At 35.3% G+C, this 17404-nt stretch overlaps 3 protein-coding genes and 1 non-coding gene across 6 annotated transcripts; 1 reads left to right on the top strand and 3 right to left on the bottom strand.

The window, feature by feature from the left end:
• The first annotated feature begins 2608 nt into the window (after positions 1–2608).
• Positions 2609–8311, top strand: LOC108217756 (OVARIAN TUMOR DOMAIN-containing deubiquitinating enzyme 12). Of its 3 annotated transcripts, none has more exons than XM_017390639.2 (11): positions 2609–2770; positions 3876–4220; positions 4333–4478; positions 5129–5202; positions 5537–5591; positions 5834–5908; positions 5985–6058; positions 6144–6192; positions 6478–6562; positions 7559–7615; positions 8017–8311. In XM_017390639.2, exons 2-11 carry the CDS (start codon positions 3911–3913, stop codon positions 8076–8078), a joined length of 987 nt encoding a protein of 328 aa, XP_017246128.1. In that variant the 5' UTR covers positions 2609–2770; positions 3876–3910; the 3' UTR covers positions 8079–8311. The 3 variants fall into 3 exon arrangements, with proteins under 3 accessions (XP_017246128.1, XP_017246129.1, XP_063948719.1); XM_017390640.2 differs by having other exon boundaries at positions 2610–2770; positions 3873–4220; XM_064092649.1 differs by lacking the exons at positions 5985–6058; positions 6144–6192 and having other exon boundaries at positions 2610–2770; positions 3873–4220.
• A 581-nt stretch (positions 8312–8892) lies between these two features.
• On the bottom strand, positions 8893–11309 carry LOC108217755 (pentatricopeptide repeat-containing protein At2g32630). Its single transcript, XM_017390638.2, has one exon. It carries the CDS (start codon positions 11152–11154, stop codon positions 9307–9309), a length of 1848 nt encoding a protein of 615 aa, XP_017246127.1. The 5' UTR covers positions 11155–11309; the 3' UTR covers positions 8893–9306.
• Positions 11291–11361, bottom strand: TRNAG-GCC (transfer RNA glycine (anticodon GCC)). The gene has a single exon. It is a non-coding gene; the product is annotated as a tRNA-Gly (tRNA).
• A 271-nt stretch (positions 11362–11632) lies between these two features.
• LOC108218524 (cell division control protein 48 homolog E) lies at positions 11633–16433 on the bottom strand. Its single transcript, XM_017391502.2, has 9 exons — positions 16248–16433; positions 15997–16162; positions 14581–14809; positions 13638–14404; positions 13297–13518; positions 13099–13170; positions 12716–12997; positions 12274–12633; positions 11633–12180 (listed from the first exon to the last, which is right to left on the bottom strand). Exons 1-9 carry the CDS (start codon positions 16274–16276, stop codon positions 11884–11886), a joined length of 2424 nt encoding a protein of 807 aa, XP_017246991.1. The 5' UTR covers positions 16277–16433; the 3' UTR covers positions 11633–11883.
• Positions 16434–17404: the final 971 nt, after the last annotated feature.

Genomic DNA, 17404 nt, shown 5'->3' with positions numbered 1-17404 from the left:
AAGATGGAGGAATATATTAGAGAGAGAGAGAGGGAGAGAGAGAGAGAGTAAAGTGTTTGGTTTGGGAGTAGTCCCTCCCTCCGCATTAGAGATGCACAAAAGATCTGTTCGGGCCAGATCCAGACCGGGCCAAAAAAATCCGGATTTTTTTATAACCAGATCGGGCCGGGTTTTTTTAAAAATCGGACCGGGCCGGGCCGGGCTTTTCCAAAAATACTAGGCCTGGTTTAGTTATAAAAAGCCCGGATTTTACAAAAATCCGGATTTTATCCGGATTTTTTTGAATATACTAGGCCTGTTTTAGGCCCTCGGACCGGGCCGGGCCAGACCGGGTTTTTTTCGGATCGGGTTTTTCAGATTTTTTTCCAGATCGGATCGGATCGGATTTCGGATTTCAGATTTTTTGAACATCTCTACTCCGCATTATAGACGGAACCCAAATGTTTATTGGGTTAAATATCAAAGTGGTCACTGAAGTGGAGGTCATATATCACTTTGCTCACTAATCTTATCGGGGTCTCATTTCAATCATTAAAGTCACAATAAATATCAATCAAGTACCTCAAAATTTCAGTTCAAGGAGTAAAAATATTATTTAGAGAGTTTGACACATTATTTTTGAATACTACCACAACCAATTAAAAGGTTATAATTTTTAGCATTTATGACAATATATTCAGATTTTATCAATTTTATTTAGTATTTATTTTTAATTAAAACAAAAAATTGTATTAATATAATAAAAAATAAATAGTAAATAAAATTTAAAAAATCTAAATATATTGTCATAAAAAGTATAAGTCATAACCTTTTACTTGGTTGTGGTAGTATTCCAAAATAATGTGTCAAACTCTATAAATAATATTTTTACTCCTTGAACTGAAATTTGGAGATACTTCATTGATATTTATTGAGACTTTAATGATTGAAATGAGACCCCGATAAGATTAGTGAGCAAAGTGGTATATGACCTCCACTTCAGTGACCATTTTGATATTTAACCCAATGTTTATTCATCTCATAGTAGAAGTAGTTTAGTTTTGTATTGGAGTCCGATTAGTTTTGGACATTCACTCACACTCCATGTCTTTTGTTTTTCATCGCTTTGTTTAAGCCTTTGGTCTCCCCCGGATCGAATGAGCATCTGGTTTTATCTAAAAGACTAAAATTGTTGTGCTGTCAGAAAAAGTGCTGGTAAAATAAGTGCTGGTGCAGAAATCAGATAACTGTTTGGTAATTTTTTATATTTACTTATTTTGAGTTATAATATAAAAAAAAATAATGTTTTTGGTTAGATTTTATAATGAAATCTATAACAGCATTCTGCAAAAGCTGAAAAACAGCTTTTTCCAAAAGCATGGGAGGATCTGCTTTTTCTAACAGCAGCTTTTCAGTCAAAAGCTGCTGTTCGGAAAAGCTGCTTTTCGATTACCAAACAGTTTTTCACCTGCTTTTCAGTAAAAAGCTGTTGTTGCTGTCTGCAACAGCAACCCCAAACAGTACCTTGGAGCAACTCCAATGGGCTCCTCAAACAAGCTCTTAACTCTGAAATTTAGGAGGATATGAAAAATTAGAGCTCCAATGGGCTCTTAATAGCTCTTTAAAAATTTAAGAGCTTCCTCTCTCTCCTTTCTTTTAAAGAGCATCTAGGTGCTCCTAACTTATTTTTTTTGAATAAAATAATCACTTCCTTCTATTTCTATTCACTTCTCTCTCCAACTTTTCTCCTAAATAATAATAAAATATGAGTTAAGAGCAACTATAAAGAGTAGCATTGGAGCTCACACGTTATTCAATGTACCAACTCACTAGGAGCCACATTTTATATTATTGTTTAAGGAATGATTTAGGAGCACCATTGGAAATGCTCTAAAACACTTTAATTTTTCCACTTAATTAGGAGCGAGGGTTCGGGAATAAATTAAACTCAAATTATGTTTCTGATTCGAAGCTTCCATAATCCGGTCTGATTTTGTTCTATTTTTGTAAATGATTTTGTTCTTGACAATTAAAACTACATGTCTTAGGAATGAGTATCTGCTCTAATATTTTTCGGAACAATCCATAGTCGAACCCGGATGTCGGGGGCAACAGAAGATAAACACACCGGGCTCATTTTTGTAAATGATTTTGATTGAACTTATTTTTTAAAAAATTTCTTACTTCAATTATCAATTTTTTGATTTTCTATCCATCACACAGTTACCAAATTAAAATTATCCATGAAGAAGACGATATAATGGATAATCCAGTCAAAAATGTCAACGTATCGTTCAGATTTAGTAAATTTATTTGTTGATTTGACAAGAACATTCGAGAATGTTTTTAATAACATATGGATTAGATTAAAATACAATCAATATTACACATTCGAAAAATCGGGTAAGCTATTAATTCGATAAAATTTAAAGATAATCTATTTAAATAGTGGATATAACAAAAATCCACCTAATTTGGACTCTGTAAATAATAATAATAAATCTTTTTTATTCATTTATATAAAAAAACCATTCATAATATCTGCTTTTTTAATTCTAATTATAAATATTTCTGTAAAATAAAATATTTTCAACACCTATTGAAAAGTAACACCTATTTTTCAAGATTCTAATTTTAATCGGAAAAAACTCTGCCAACACACACCAAACTTAAAACCGCAGTACAATCAAGCCTTGATTACCACATCAACAATCTATTCTAATTCCTTTCTCCTACACAATCTTCACTTTTGTAACTTGTTCATCTTCTTCGTTCTTGAACTTCATCAAAGGTGCAGAATTCTATCGTTGTTTTGATTCTTCAAATCCTTCCATATATACTATAATTGCATGACGAAACTTATAATTGAATTTCTGATAACTGATGATTAGCATCACAGAGTTTTGTTATCCATTAAATCCATGTTTAAGTAATTATAGGCAGGTTTGCTGATTGATCATGGTAATTGTGGTTCTACTTAGCGTCACAGAGAATTGTTTGTGGATATATAGGCCCTGTTTGTTTACCGGAAGCAGAAGTTGCTTCTAGCTTCTGCTTTTCTTGACCCGTTTGTGTAAAGAAGCAGAAGCACTTTTAAGAAGCTGAAAATCCTAACTTCTCTCTCACAGCTTTTGCTTCTTTTCCAAACATTTTATTCACTTATTTACTTCTCACTTCTGCTCCACTTCTCTAATTTAAGTAAGAAGTCACTTCTTTTGAGCTTGCCCAAACGGCCCCATAATCTCGAAAATCATTTAAGAATTTATTTATTAGCATCCCACAATTTAGTCAAAGAATTGCGTATATATGACAGGTGATCAAAATTTAAGTGGAATTTATGTACATATACCAGTTTCTAGTATTCTTGGGTTGGGAGGTGATGCTGGAAATTTGTTTTTCTTTGTCTTATGTTGTGGTTGGTTGGTAAGTTGCATTATGTTATCAGATTATTATTATAGCAATTCATGATATAGGAAGTAGTAGTCGTTTGATCCCGAATATTTTGTTTGATTGATAACTCATTTGATTATGTAAGCTAAATCAGTACTGGATCCAAACTATTGGCACAAGTTGACTATTTGATGCTCTAATAAAATCAAAAAGTATTAGACCACTATTTACCACTTCGCAACAGAAAAATATTACCTTTGTCATTTGTGCTTCTTTCTGATTTTATACTGTAATTCCAAAAGAGTGATTGTTTCACAATTGCTACTTGTTGTCATTTCGTTTCAAGGGAAAAAGCATATAACTCTGCTCTAGCTTAAAAATAAATGTCCTGTCATTATGTTAAATTAGCTTTTGCGACAGAAGAACATAAGATCAACAGGCTACTTCATTGACTGGAAATCATTAGACTGTGTTCTACTTAGTGTTTTTTCTTTTCTTTTTAGCAGTCGTAGACATTCAAGTTTTGCTGCGGCAAATAATTATGTGTGAACCAGATTCGGATGTTGCTAGATGGGGTCTTGACCTTCTTGATATAGACCAACTTTTTAGTTCTAGTTATTATACTGACACTAGTCAACATGACGTGGAGATCAATCATGAAAATTACAGCATCAATAGTCAACAGGATGCAGAATCTAGCAGTTTACATATTGAAGAGACATATCCACATACTTTACAAGAACAATTATCACAACTGGCACTTGACAAAGGAACTGAATCGTACAGTGCAGAAGGGGACCCCTGGCCGGTGTCCACTGGTATCCAGGATTGGTCTAGTACATATTATGATGGTATGTCCTCTTCCAGTGAGAATGCTGATATTTATTAATTGTGTATTGATTTATCGCTTTAAGTGACATTTCATACAAGTGAAAAGCCATGATGGTGACCTAAATGGAACAGATTTTATCAGACCCTCAAGTTCATGCTCTAGCCCCGAAGATCAATCATATGATGGAGAAGAGTTTGTTCATACTCTAGATATAACCGATGAGTTTGAACTTGATGGAGAAGTTGGCAAGAGATTGAACCAGATGATTTCTGCTCCTGTGGGTACAATACACAATATAGAGCAATTTTTTTAGAGATTGTACCGTAATATTGTGGAATGAGTTTTATGTTTACTTGGACATTTCCTTGACTATTCAGCAAGTTGATATTCATTGAGTTCTGTCCATTGTCTTCTTTACTACTAAGTCTGACACAATTTAGTTTGTATTTTAAGTGTTGATGTTGATGGTTTGGCTCTGGATCTGATGTTGTTTTAATAGGCTAGCATCAGTAGACATACTTTTAGTGGACGGGTTCAAATGAATGAAATTGTTGATAAACGCTGTTTTGGCAAATGCAGACGTAATTGACAATTTATATGTTTTGTGTGTGGATTTACTTGTGTCATTCTGTGTGCACATATAGACAGCGGCCCCTTATATACATAACCAGACTTTGTAATATCGCTCATGAGTCGGCAAATGATGATTTTTATTAATTTAGATTTTCATCATGACTGTTCGGAACAATATATTCTGTATATGGATCTTAAAAAACTAAATCCTTTCTTGACATGGTTCTCTTTCTATGAAAGGTATCTTCTGATCATGTTACAATTTATGTGATACCTGTTTCCCTGTCCTCAGACAGGGAATGGATGTTGAAATATATTCGTACCTGCTTCTTTGATTTTATTATTTTCATGCAGCATGTGCCAAGAACTAACGGAGATATACCTTCTGTTGATGAGGCGACATCTGATCACCAAAGACTGCTGGACAGGTATCATAATAAACCCTCTTCATAATGGTCAAAGTTTTGTTTTGTGTTTTATGAATTATAAGCTTGCAGAGGCGGGATAATGTTATTAGATCATACGAATTACTATTCTAATATTTTTTTTTTTTTGATAATTGTATGTTAGCACTAAATTTTTATTGACAATTGAGAATTTACCCATCTGAATTTTAATCAACATAGCTCCTTCTCTGCACCACTCATTGTGCTTGAAGCTAAGCATTTTTTTTCCTGCTTCACATCCTGTTTATTGTATGCTAAGTTGCTTTATGCTTTGGGAATTAAACATCTAGTAAATTAGAGATCTCTTTGGGTTCAGGTTGCAATTATATAACTTGGTTGAGTGCAAAGTTCAAGGGGATGGTAACTGCCAGGTTTATTCAAACTATCCTTTTTTGTTAAAATTTGAAAACTGTTGGTTTTATTAATATGATCAGCATGTAAAAAGGATGCATGTATTCTAGTGATAGGTGTAGATTTCATGCAAAAATGGTAATTCTCCTTTTCATATTAGGCCCTTTAGTCATTTAATTGTCTAAAGTGAGATGGATATCCACATATTGTGCATGAACACTTGACACATTGTTCGTATCCTTATTTACTTTTTATTTTCTAGTTCCGTGCTTTATCAGATCAACTCTACCGTACACCAGAGCATCACAAATCTGTACGAAGACAAGTTGTTAACCAGGTAGCTCTTCGAAACCTAACTCGTTTGCTAAAAAACTTTATCTCAGTTCGGATTCTAACATTTTTAGTACCATCAGCTTAAGTCACACCCGGAGATGTACGAGGGGTATGTTCCAATGGATTATGGTGATTATCTGAAGAAGATGTCAAAGTAACGTGTATATCTTTTTCATAATTTTATCTTCTTTTTTACCTGATAATTCTGTATTCACAAACTCTATATTTCAAAATACTAGGAGTGGTGAGTGGGGAGATCATGTAACCTTACAGGCGGCTGCAGATTCAGTATGATTTAACGAAACCGAAACTGTTCTATATACACAATTAAGTATCTAAATTTTTAAATATTATTTATATCTCAATTTGCATCTTTCTATTTTTTCTGAGTTTCTATGTGTTTTCTGTCTACTGACATTTATGATTATTAAGCATGTTTCTTTAGAATTTTATTAAGGATTTAAAAAAATGAAATAGCAGTTTCATATATTTTAGCAAGTTCAAATATTCTTTGAGCCTCAATAATTATTAAACCAAACTTAAGACTTGATTCATATAAAAACTTTCTTGCAGTATGGTGTTAAAATCTTTGTCCTAACTTCTTTTAAAGATACCTGTTCAATCGAGATTCTTCCAAAGGTCCAGAAGTCGGAGCGAGGTAATATCTGGGAGTGTTAATATTTAATGCATAGTGAAATTTGATAGTAGCATTTTCTAGTTAACCTATGAAGATCGTTTGATGTTTGGTTCCTGGTATAATGAGTCGCCTACAATTTTTAAAATTCGTTTTCTTAGATAGAGGTTACTTTGCTGACCTGAAAGGTCTTAAACTATATTGGTCCTTGCTAGTTTCTTTTATCCACATTCTGTTTGCTGGTTCTTCTGTAATTCATTTTTTCTCTCTTTGCCTCTCTTCACCATATGATGCAATATCTCATCCTTATGTTGTGTTTGGTTGGGGTGAATTGAATGGAATGGAATGAAATGAGTATAAATAAAAGAAAATAATTGAGTGTAAGTGGGAGGACTTTGAAAAAAATGAGTGAGTGCAAATTTTGTATGATAAGATTTGGGTAGAAAATAGGTATGATGAGGAATAGAGCATTCCTTCACAAAATAGAGGGTTTGAGCTCTAGTTAAGGGTGATAAGAATGGAATGGTGTAAGGAATGAAGTTATTATACATTCAACTAAATTATAGTTCAAATCTCATTCCAATCCTTCCATTTTCATTCACTCCAACCAAACACAACATTAGTGTTATCCATATACCCAATGTGCTGTTATATACTCCTATGTGTTGTTATAAGGCACACATTCTTTATCTGCTTTTTTGGTGTTTTTGAATATTAGAAGGTCACATGAACTGAAGATCTATTTTTATCAGTCTTGTTGAAGATAATTCAAAGTTAGTAGATAATATTTTGGATTATTTTTATAAATTACCAGTATTGTTATTTAGTAGTTATTAGGATGAGTAGAATTTGTTAGGACAACTGATTATGTTAGTTTTTCACTTATATAAAGGCTTGTAGTTGCATTATTTTTATATGAAAATAAGTATCTAAAATATACATGCTCCCTGCACTAGTGTTCTCCAATATCTTTCACTATTTGCATCCCTAAAAACCAACAATTATCTGTATTGCTTGCAGTCATTTTCCTGAGTTTTTGGGCAGAGGTGCACTACAATTCCATATATCCTCGGGGAGGTAACATCTGTTGGCAAATTTTTATATAATCTTTTGGGGTCTTTGCATTTGTTGTTTTTTAATGGAAAAATATATTTAAATTTTTCATGGAAAGATTTATCTAATTTATATATATATATAATCATGGAAAAATATATAGTGTAGTAAATAAAGTAGTGAAGTATCTGTTTAAAATAATATTTGCAGTATTTATCTAACGTTGGCTACTTGGCCATTGTAATTTTTTTTTATTTGGTGTCAACTGTCCTTAAGTTTTCTGACTGATAAATTGACTATAATGTTTCCATAATTGCAGTTATTATTTAGATTCCTATTTTCGATGTAGAGTGGATTTACCTCTACTTTGTTGTATACATTATCACAGTAAATGAATATTAATTATGTTGTTTCTGATGTAACAGAGCTACCGCCGTGTGATTATAAGAGAAAGAAAAGGTGGTGGATCTTCGGGAATAAGAATTAGATGTGCCTGCCTTGTGCGCGAATAACTGACAATTGACAATAATCTGTTTGCCGCGCCACCCTTCTCTGGTTGAGCTTTTGAGCTTCATTCTTTTGTTTGGTTGATAACTTTAACATTCCTATATATACTACATCACATTGTACATATGGTATACAGTTACTATACTTTGTTAACGAATTAACTTGGTACTGATATTTCATGTTTCTTCAATTTCACACCTTTCGTTTCTGCTACCATGTCCCTTTTAATTTCAATGCACGTCCTTTCTGGTAGATGAGGAGAATTCATATATAACAGTTCATGGTTTGTAGATAATTCATTTGGGAGTTCTTGATAATCTACGAATAGATTACATTATACAGGTTAACAATGGATCTTTATATGCACGTGTAATATTGTATTTCAAAAACTTATGGTTACAATAGTGCTCTCGGAGATTTCCCTCGACTCGTGGACAAGTCTAGTGTTGTTAACGGCGATGTTAAGTTAAAATTCAAACAAACGACAATAATATTAAATAATATTTGAAGTGTTGTAAAGTCTAAAATACGGGTACGAAAGTGCACGTCAAACCTTGTCATTCTCTCCCAAATCTAGTTAAAAATGTATAATTGGTTCCATGCACACTAATGATAATTGATAACAGGGATCATGTATGCACATAAACCACCCAATTAAAATAAGTTATTTGTTTACCACGTCATTTGAAGGAAAAAAAATTAGGAACAGATTTTGAGATATTTAGTATTACTCTTAGATAAAATCTTGACCCAATGCCGTTACTAATATTTGACGGAAGCACACAAATCAGATAAAATCTTGAAGAGCAGAATTGTTAGTGTAGATTTTTTAAGGACAATATTGTAAGTGTTGTAAAGCACAGAATACATGTACACTTAGCTTTTCTTTCTTACATAAAATACAACCAACATTATTCCATATTCTATGTGTAATCTCAGATATTGCTACTAAGGCTGCAATATCAATTATAGTTAAATCACCTCATGAATTTTTATAATTAAAAGGATCACAGTGCAATCCCCCTCTCGATTCTCGAATAACATATCCTTTTGGCGACTTGAGCTGTTTAAGATCTTTACAGTGCCTTGGGTGCTGTAAAAGAACACCATGCTACAATTTGATGAAATGTGAAGGCATTTCCATGATACATACTTCTACCCAGATAGTAGACTGAGCATCTGGCAAATTACTTCGACCAGTTGTGATCTCAAGTAGTTGCAGGATGAAGACTACCCACAAGGGCAGCATATACCTTGTCGTCTGGTGTAAGCCCTGCCTCTTTCATCTGATCATATAATTTAAAAGCTTCGTCTGATCTTCCAACCTTTGACAAGCCAGAAATCATTACACTATAAGTTATTATATTAGGGACCAAACGTTTGTCAGGCATCTCACTAAACAGCCTAGCTGCTTCATCTATGTTTCCAGAAATGCACTCTCCATGTACAAGTGATGTATATGTGTAAACATCAGCCACCAACCCTTTAACTTCCATTTCTCTCATTGTTTTATGAGCTTCCTTCATCATCGACTTTTTACAATACCCATCAATGAGAGCATTGTATGTCACAACATTAGGTTTTTCTCCCTTGCTCTCCATCTCTCGAATCGTTCTCTTTGCTTCAACAAAGTCTCCCTGCTTGCAATATATATCAATCAGCGTAGTAAAAACAACAATGTTTGGAGCCACGCCTCTATCCACCATTGACAATAGCAGCCTCTTTGCTTCCTCGTGGCGATTTAGCTTACAGAGTCCATGTGCAATTGTCGAGTAAGCAAATACATCAGCCTCAAATCCCTTCTGCTCCATGATGCTCTGGCACCTCCATGCTTCATCTATCATACCTCGCTTACAATACCCATCAATCAAAGTATTGAAAATTACTCGATTCAAATTATATCCTTTAGTTTGCATCTCATGTAATAAAACTTCTACACCCTCCATATGTCCAGCTTTGCACAGACCATTCACCAAAGCCGCGTAGGTATGACAATTAGGAACTAAACCTCTTTCAGCCATTTCATCAAATAGCCTAAACGCTTTTTTTGTATTCCCCAACTTGCAATTCCAACTTATCATGGTAGTATAAACATGAACATCACCCAATATACCCCTCTGATTCATTTCCTCAAACAGCCTTTCTGCTTCTTCCATCTCTTCAGACCTTGAATTCCAATTAATCAAGAGCGTGTAAGTCGCAACATTATAAGGTATTCCATTCTTCTCCATCGCATTCAACATTTCCTTCACACCTCCAGAATCAAGCTTCTTCATGTACGCATCAATCAACGTATTATACGTATAATCATTAGGCTCAATCCCTCTATCAACCATTTCATCCAGCAAGTTTCTTGCTTTCCCAACCTCTCCTATCTTACACAGTCCATCAATCACCAATGTCATAGAATAAACCGTAATCTTAACACCCGAATCAACCATTCGTCGGAAAAAATCATACAACAAATCAAGCTGATCACATCTCTTAACTGCAAGCAAGTAAACCATACAAGACCTATCATCAATCTCAAACCCATTACTTTTCATATACTCAAAAATCTCTAAACACTCTTCAAACCTCTTATTATCAGCATAAACCCTAAACAACATATCAAACAACTTATGAACAATCTTAGGCTCCTCATAACTCTCAATCATCATAGACACAATATCAGAAGTTGGGCACACCAGATTTTCATTACTAACAACTTGGTTGAGTATAATCTTGGCTTCTGCAAACTTTCTGGCTTGGAAAAGGCGACAAACAAGAGTGATGTGAGCTTGAAGATTGGGTTTTTGCGAGAATGGATATGGGTTTGATTTGAGAAATCTAAAGAAATGTAAGCAAGATGGGATTTTGACATTTGGGTTTGAAAGAACAAGGTGAATGATGTTTGGGTTTAGATTGGATGTGAGAGAAGGGTCGATTTGAAGGGGTTTTGAAGTTGAGTTAATCAGGGTTTTAGCAATTAATTTTGCTAGCCTTTCATCTGATTTTGAAGATGGGTTGATGGGGAAGACTCTTTTCACTGTGTTGAAAAAATTTGAGGTCGACATTTGTAGAGAGAACGAAATTGCTAATCAAACTAGTAGAATATGGAGCTTCAGAGAGCAGTGTCCACGATTACAGGGTAACCTTTGCAAAAGGGCGAGAGAAGGTTTGCCGGAAAAAATTGAAAAAAAGGAAAAAGAATGCACCAGCCGGGAATCGAACCCGGGTCTGTACCGTGGCAGGGTACTATTCTACCACTAGACCACTGGTGCCCTTGTTTGAAACTCTGGATTTCTTCCATTTTAAATAATATACGATGTGTGATACTTAAATGCTAAATTACACATCTCGTTACCTATTAATAAATTACCTATTAATAATGTAAAATAATGAATTTTAGTGAGTATTAGTAATTTGGGAAATTTATTTTTAACGTCATATCCAATAACAATCTCTATTTTTTGTTCCTATGAATAATAAATGAGAGAAACGAAGGAAAAAATAACATAATACAAAATATGGTAATGATGTGACGATACCGGATTTAAAGAACTGCTTGTATAAACATCTCACATTAACAATCCATGGAGCTGCATAAATTGTCTCAGCAAGAGGTTCTGTCTGCTAAATAACTTATCCATGAAACATAGCAATTCCATACAGAAAAGGCGATTAAATTATCCATGGAAATTTTCATTTCCATCTTGCATGGAAAGAGCAACATACAGAACAAAGTAAAAAGAGAGTATATAAAGTAACTTTCTGAGCCAACAACGGACACACTCAGAGATGACCTAACTATACAGGTCATCTTCATCAGCCACGCCGGCAGGAGCGGCAAATGGGTCAGAGCCAGCTGCCGCAGTGCCACTAGTTTCTGAAAATCGGAACTCAGAGCCGAACCCTCTAGACTGCTGCAATGTCTGGGCGAATGCCTGGTACTTCCGAATATCAGCATCACTGACACTCCGTCGAGCATACTTCATTGATTCTTCAAAGTGAGCCGCCTTGATCTCAGCCACTTCATCTTCGACATCATCCTCCTCCATCGCCTCGGGATTCTCGCTTCTCCTCTTCTCCTTCTCAATGTCCTACAAAAAGATGAAAAGAAAAAGCTTAGTATACATGTATATATGCATCTTTGAATGGCTAAAATTTGGGTAGAGCTGGTACAATATACTTACTTTCTCGATATTTTCCCTGATGGCATACTTGCAAGCCCTTTGGCATATTTCAGTTATATCAGCACCACTAAATCCTTGAGTGTACTTGGCAAGTGCCATCAAATCGACATCTTTAGAAACAGGTGACTTCCTAAGGCATGACTTGAATATTGAATGGCGGGACGACTCATCAGGGAGGGGAATGTAAATTAGCTGGTCAAGACGCCCAGGTCTCAATAGTGCAGGATCAATAATATCAGGCCTATTGGTAGCCCCAATAATGAAAACAGTCTTCTTAGCTGACATGCCATCCATTTCGGTTAAGAGTTGATTCAAAACCCTATCAGCGGCTCCACCAGCATCTCCAACACTGCTTCCCCTCTATAAGAATTACAAAACATGTTATTAGAACATTGGAAAGTAAAGAAACAAGTCGAAAGGGAAATGGTATATTAAATCAAACCTGAGTGGCAATTGAATCCAGTTCATCAAAGAACAAGACACAAGGAGCAGATCCACGAGCCTTGTCAAATATTTCTCGTACATTCGCCTCACTCTCTCCAAACCACATGGTAAGCAACTCAGGTCCTTTTATACTGATAAAATTAGCTTGGCATTCATTAGCAATTGCCTTGGCCAGTAGAGTTTTTCCACATCCAGGTGGTCCGTAGAAAAGGACTCCCTTTGAAGGCGACATGCCAAACTTCTCAAATTTCTCCGGATGCTCCACAGGATATTGGACAGTCTGCAGACCAAATTACATCAGTGAACTAGGCTCCCAACATGATAAAAAAGAAATTTCATTTTACACACACGCGAGCACACAGTATCTAAAACTAATATTACCTCTTGAAGTTCTCTCTTAACATTCTCCAAGCCTCCAATATCTTCCCAACTGACATTAGGCACTTCGACAACCTAAACAAACAGGAAAATAGAAGTTAAAAGTTGAAATAAAACAAACACCAAATACAGCAAAGAAGATCCCAGGCTAGTAGTAAAAGCCTGGCTCGAGAGGCGCCCCTCTCGCAGTACACTACTTACTGTTTCACGAAGAGCAGAGGGATTGCTAGTTCCAAGAGCAGTGTGGAAGTGCTCATTAGTAACAGCCATCGAGTTCAGTATCTCCGCATCTATTGTGTCATCTTCTAAATCGATAACATCCATCTTCTCCCTGATGCATTGAAGTGCAGCCTCAGTACACAGAGCAGCTAAATCAGCACCAACATAACCATGAGTATCTTTTGAGATTCTTTCCAAATCAACCTGTACAAACAAGCAACAAGAATGTCAGAAATTGTTCTTCATAACTAAATAGACTATCAATCCATAGAAGTATCTACACACACACACATATCAAAAGGCTGCTATAGAAGGGTGCTTACATCTTCAGCGAGCTTCATGTTCTTTGTATGTATGCGGAGAACCTCTAGCCGTCCTACTTCATCAGGTACACCAATATCTATTTCTCTGTCAAATCTCCCAAACCTTCTCAGAGCAGGGTCAATACTGTTGGGACGATTTGTAGCACCCATAACAATGACATGGGCACGAGATTTAAGTCCATCCATAAGTGTCAAAAGTTGGGAAACTATCCTCCTCTCAACTTCTCCATGGGTCTTCTCTCGCTTGGGAGCAATTGAATCAATCTCATCAATGAAGATAATGGATGGTGCATTCTTCTCAGCTTCTTCAAATGCTTTCCTAAGATTGCTCTCACTCTCCCCAGCCAACTTTGACATAATTTCTGGCCCATTAATACAAAAGAAGAAAGCACCAGTTTCATTTGCAACAGCTCGGGCTATCAAAGTTTTCCCAGATCCAGGAGGTCCATAAAGCAAAATTCCTTTTGGTGGTTTAACTCCAATAGATTTGAAGAGTTGTGGGTGTCTTAAAGGGAGCTCCACCAGCTCCCTAATCTGAGCCATTTGCTTACGGACGCCACCAACATCATCATATCCAATCTCATCCAACCTATCTTCGTCCTCCCTTCTCACAGGTTCTCCCTCGCAGAATATTTCTGTGTCAGGGGCAACAACACAGTACTCAGCAGGATCTGTCTCAATAACCTTGAACTCCACACTTCGCATGCCTCCCCTTACAAGAAATAGATCACCCTTCCTAACAGGGCGATAGGCTTCCAGGAAATAGGCTGCAAAATTTCAATTATTTTTTCAGTTATAATGCACAAATCAATCACAATATAATTATTTTATTGGACTCTTGGTATTAGTGGTAGGAAGAGAAGTAAAATATCTACCCTCTGAAACTTTAGAAAGCTCGAATAGACAAAAAGAACTAACAAAACCAATTAAATTTCAGACTTACGCTTGAGATAGGCATCAAAAAGGTTTCCAGTAACCCCTTCAATAGTATCATCCACAGGAAGAATGTGAACACGCTTCCCATACTTGACATCAGCACACTGGTGCACAGAAACGACATCTCCAAGTCTAACCCTGAGATTTGATCTGACAACTTTGTTCATCCGAATCTTTGGTTCATCACAAGTATCATCAGCTAGGGCAATGCAGATTGTATCTTTTCTCTTCTTACCCTGAAAACCAAAGTCGAAGCATATTATATATGTGTGAAAAGACAATTGAATCATGTCCTATGTTATAACTTGTAAACATATTAATTGTTTCATTGGTAGAACCAGACCTATATGCACACGTACCACCAACAATTTTCTGTTAAAGATTGAAAATATATACTCATTAGCTGCAAATCTTGTCAATTGTATATTTTATGGTAAGTATATTTGTATACGGCAGAGTGAGGAATTGAACCAATGACTTTGGTCATGAAGGTGGGTGCCCTTGTCATTTGATATATTTAATCAGACTATTTTAGAAAAATAACTGCTTGCAGAAAAGAACAGTTAAATAGAAGCAAGGTATCGATATTCAATAAAAGCAATGTAATGATATCCAATAGAAGAAAATAAACAAGTATCCCAAATACTAATGTCTACATCTGCAACAAAGGAAATTTAGTCTACGCTAGCAATTTTATACTTAAATGATAGATGATACAAATACATATATAACACCCTTTGCTGACCTAAGCAGCAAGAATTTGGGTGTGGCGGTGTGGCTGCGGAGTCAAGGATACATGAATTTAACAAACCTGATAACATGAGGATCTGGGTGCTAGGGTATTTGGCATCTATATAAATAATAAATAATGTAAAACATAACAAAAGCATAACTAATTCGTCTAATTCCAACAAATTCAAATTAGTTACTTCGGTAACTAACATTAATATTTTGTCACTGGGTAAGTATTTACTACTTCGAGTACAATTTGTTGAAGAAAATAATTTAACATGGGATTGTACAAGTATCCCCGTGTCGGACATGTAGATTCAAGTGTCAGAATCCGACACATCAATGCAAGTACAACCAAGACGCAATAATTCATGACTGAGCACAATTTTATACAATAACATTAAATAGATAGTAAAGCCCTAAGCCCTAACTACCATTCAAAGAACTCACAAAATTCCATCTTTACACCTTCAACCAAATTAACAAATCATCTTCACTCAAAAAACCAATCAAATCAACCCTACACACCATTACCAAAACATGCCAATCAAAGCCCTATTTACAAACCCTAGCTCGAAATTAAACACAAAACCAAAACCCCGCCTTCAAAAACCAACAATACCATCAAAGAAACGCAAAAAAAATTCACCCTTCAAAAAAACAACACCAAAAATACAGAAAAAGATCAAACCTTTATGAGAATAGTATCGCCCCGAAAGAGCTGAAGCTTCTCCATAGTCTCGGGGTGAAGTGAAACCACCGAGTTATCATCATTAACAGCCTCATCAACCACCAAACGATTCGCCGCCTTCTTGCGCTCAAGAATCGCTGTACTGAAGTCCCTCTTCGCTCCCTTCCTGCATATATAAAACACGTTAGTACACACAAAAACACAAGATTTAATCTAATCGAATCGATTCGAAGATCGGATAGAGTGCTTACGAGTCGGATGATTCGGGGAGATTACTCATAGTGGTGTTTAGTTTAATCGACTGAGCAAAGATGTTTCAGATAAAACACAAGACAATACGATGAAGAGGGTTAGAATAATAGGATCTCAAGGTGGGGGTTTATTTTATATCGTATATATACAGAGAGAATTATTTTGTTTTAGTTAATCCGTTACTTGATCGGAAAGGAAAAGCTTTTTGTTATTCCCACTTTGCTTCGACTAAGGTTTTTACAAATATTTTATATAAATTTTGATTTATATTTTGTTTTAAAAAAAATCTTTAAAGGAATGCTAGAATAGTTCGATATCAAGATATAGGGGCCGTTTAGGGTAGTTTAAAAGAAGTGGCTTCTACTTAAATTAAAAAAATTGAATATAAGCGAGAAGTAAGTAAGTTAATAAAGTGTTTGGAAAAAAAAGCAAAAGCTGTGAGAAAAAAGTTAGCATTTTCAACTTCTTAGAAGTGTTTCTACTTATTTACACAAACAGATCAAGAAAAACAGAAGTCAGAACAGCTCCTGCTTCTGGTAAACAAACGGCCCATTATTTTCTTTTCCATTTATAGTGATTTCAAATAATGATTATTAAAAACTTTATCTAATAATTATAAGTTATTAGATAATGTTTCGTGTTTGATACGAAAATGTGTTGAGTCTCGTGCTAAAGAGCAGGTTAGGGTTCTCTTCAAAGCATAACATTGAGAATGCTCATTAAATGGGCAATTCAATAAGAGAGCTCGGATCGAATCGGTATTACTGATTCTGATCCGAGCTCTTAGAATTTGAATAAGTTCGGCAGCAGGTCATTAAATCTTGTCACTAAATCTTGGTGATCTACTCTATCAAATAAACCAGCGTTTATATATAGAATGGGGGGATTGACGATTTACCCATTTTAGTGACTTTTAACACTGGACATTCTCAAAATAGGTACTATCGGATCGGGTGAATTCAATAATAGACGCCTGTTGGCATTCCAGCCTTCCTTTACTTTCAGGGCCTATTCGAAAGAAAATCCAATACTTTTTTTTTCTTGGTCGTGAATATATGAAACGAGATCTACTATTCTTATAAGCCCGGTCACGAGAGGTCGAGAGCAGCAACGAGATCTACTATTTCATTATCAAGTCCTATCAAAAAAAGTATTC

This window comes from Daucus carota, chromosome 4 (assembly GCF_001625215.2).
Source record: "Daucus carota subsp. sativus chromosome 4, DH1 v3.0, whole genome shotgun sequence".
NCBI classification, from domain to species: domain Eukaryota; kingdom Viridiplantae; phylum Streptophyta; class Magnoliopsida; order Apiales; family Apiaceae; genus Daucus; species Daucus carota.
The sequence above is the reverse complement of the archived record's forward strand: the minus strand, read 5'-3'. Positions and strand labels throughout refer to the sequence as shown.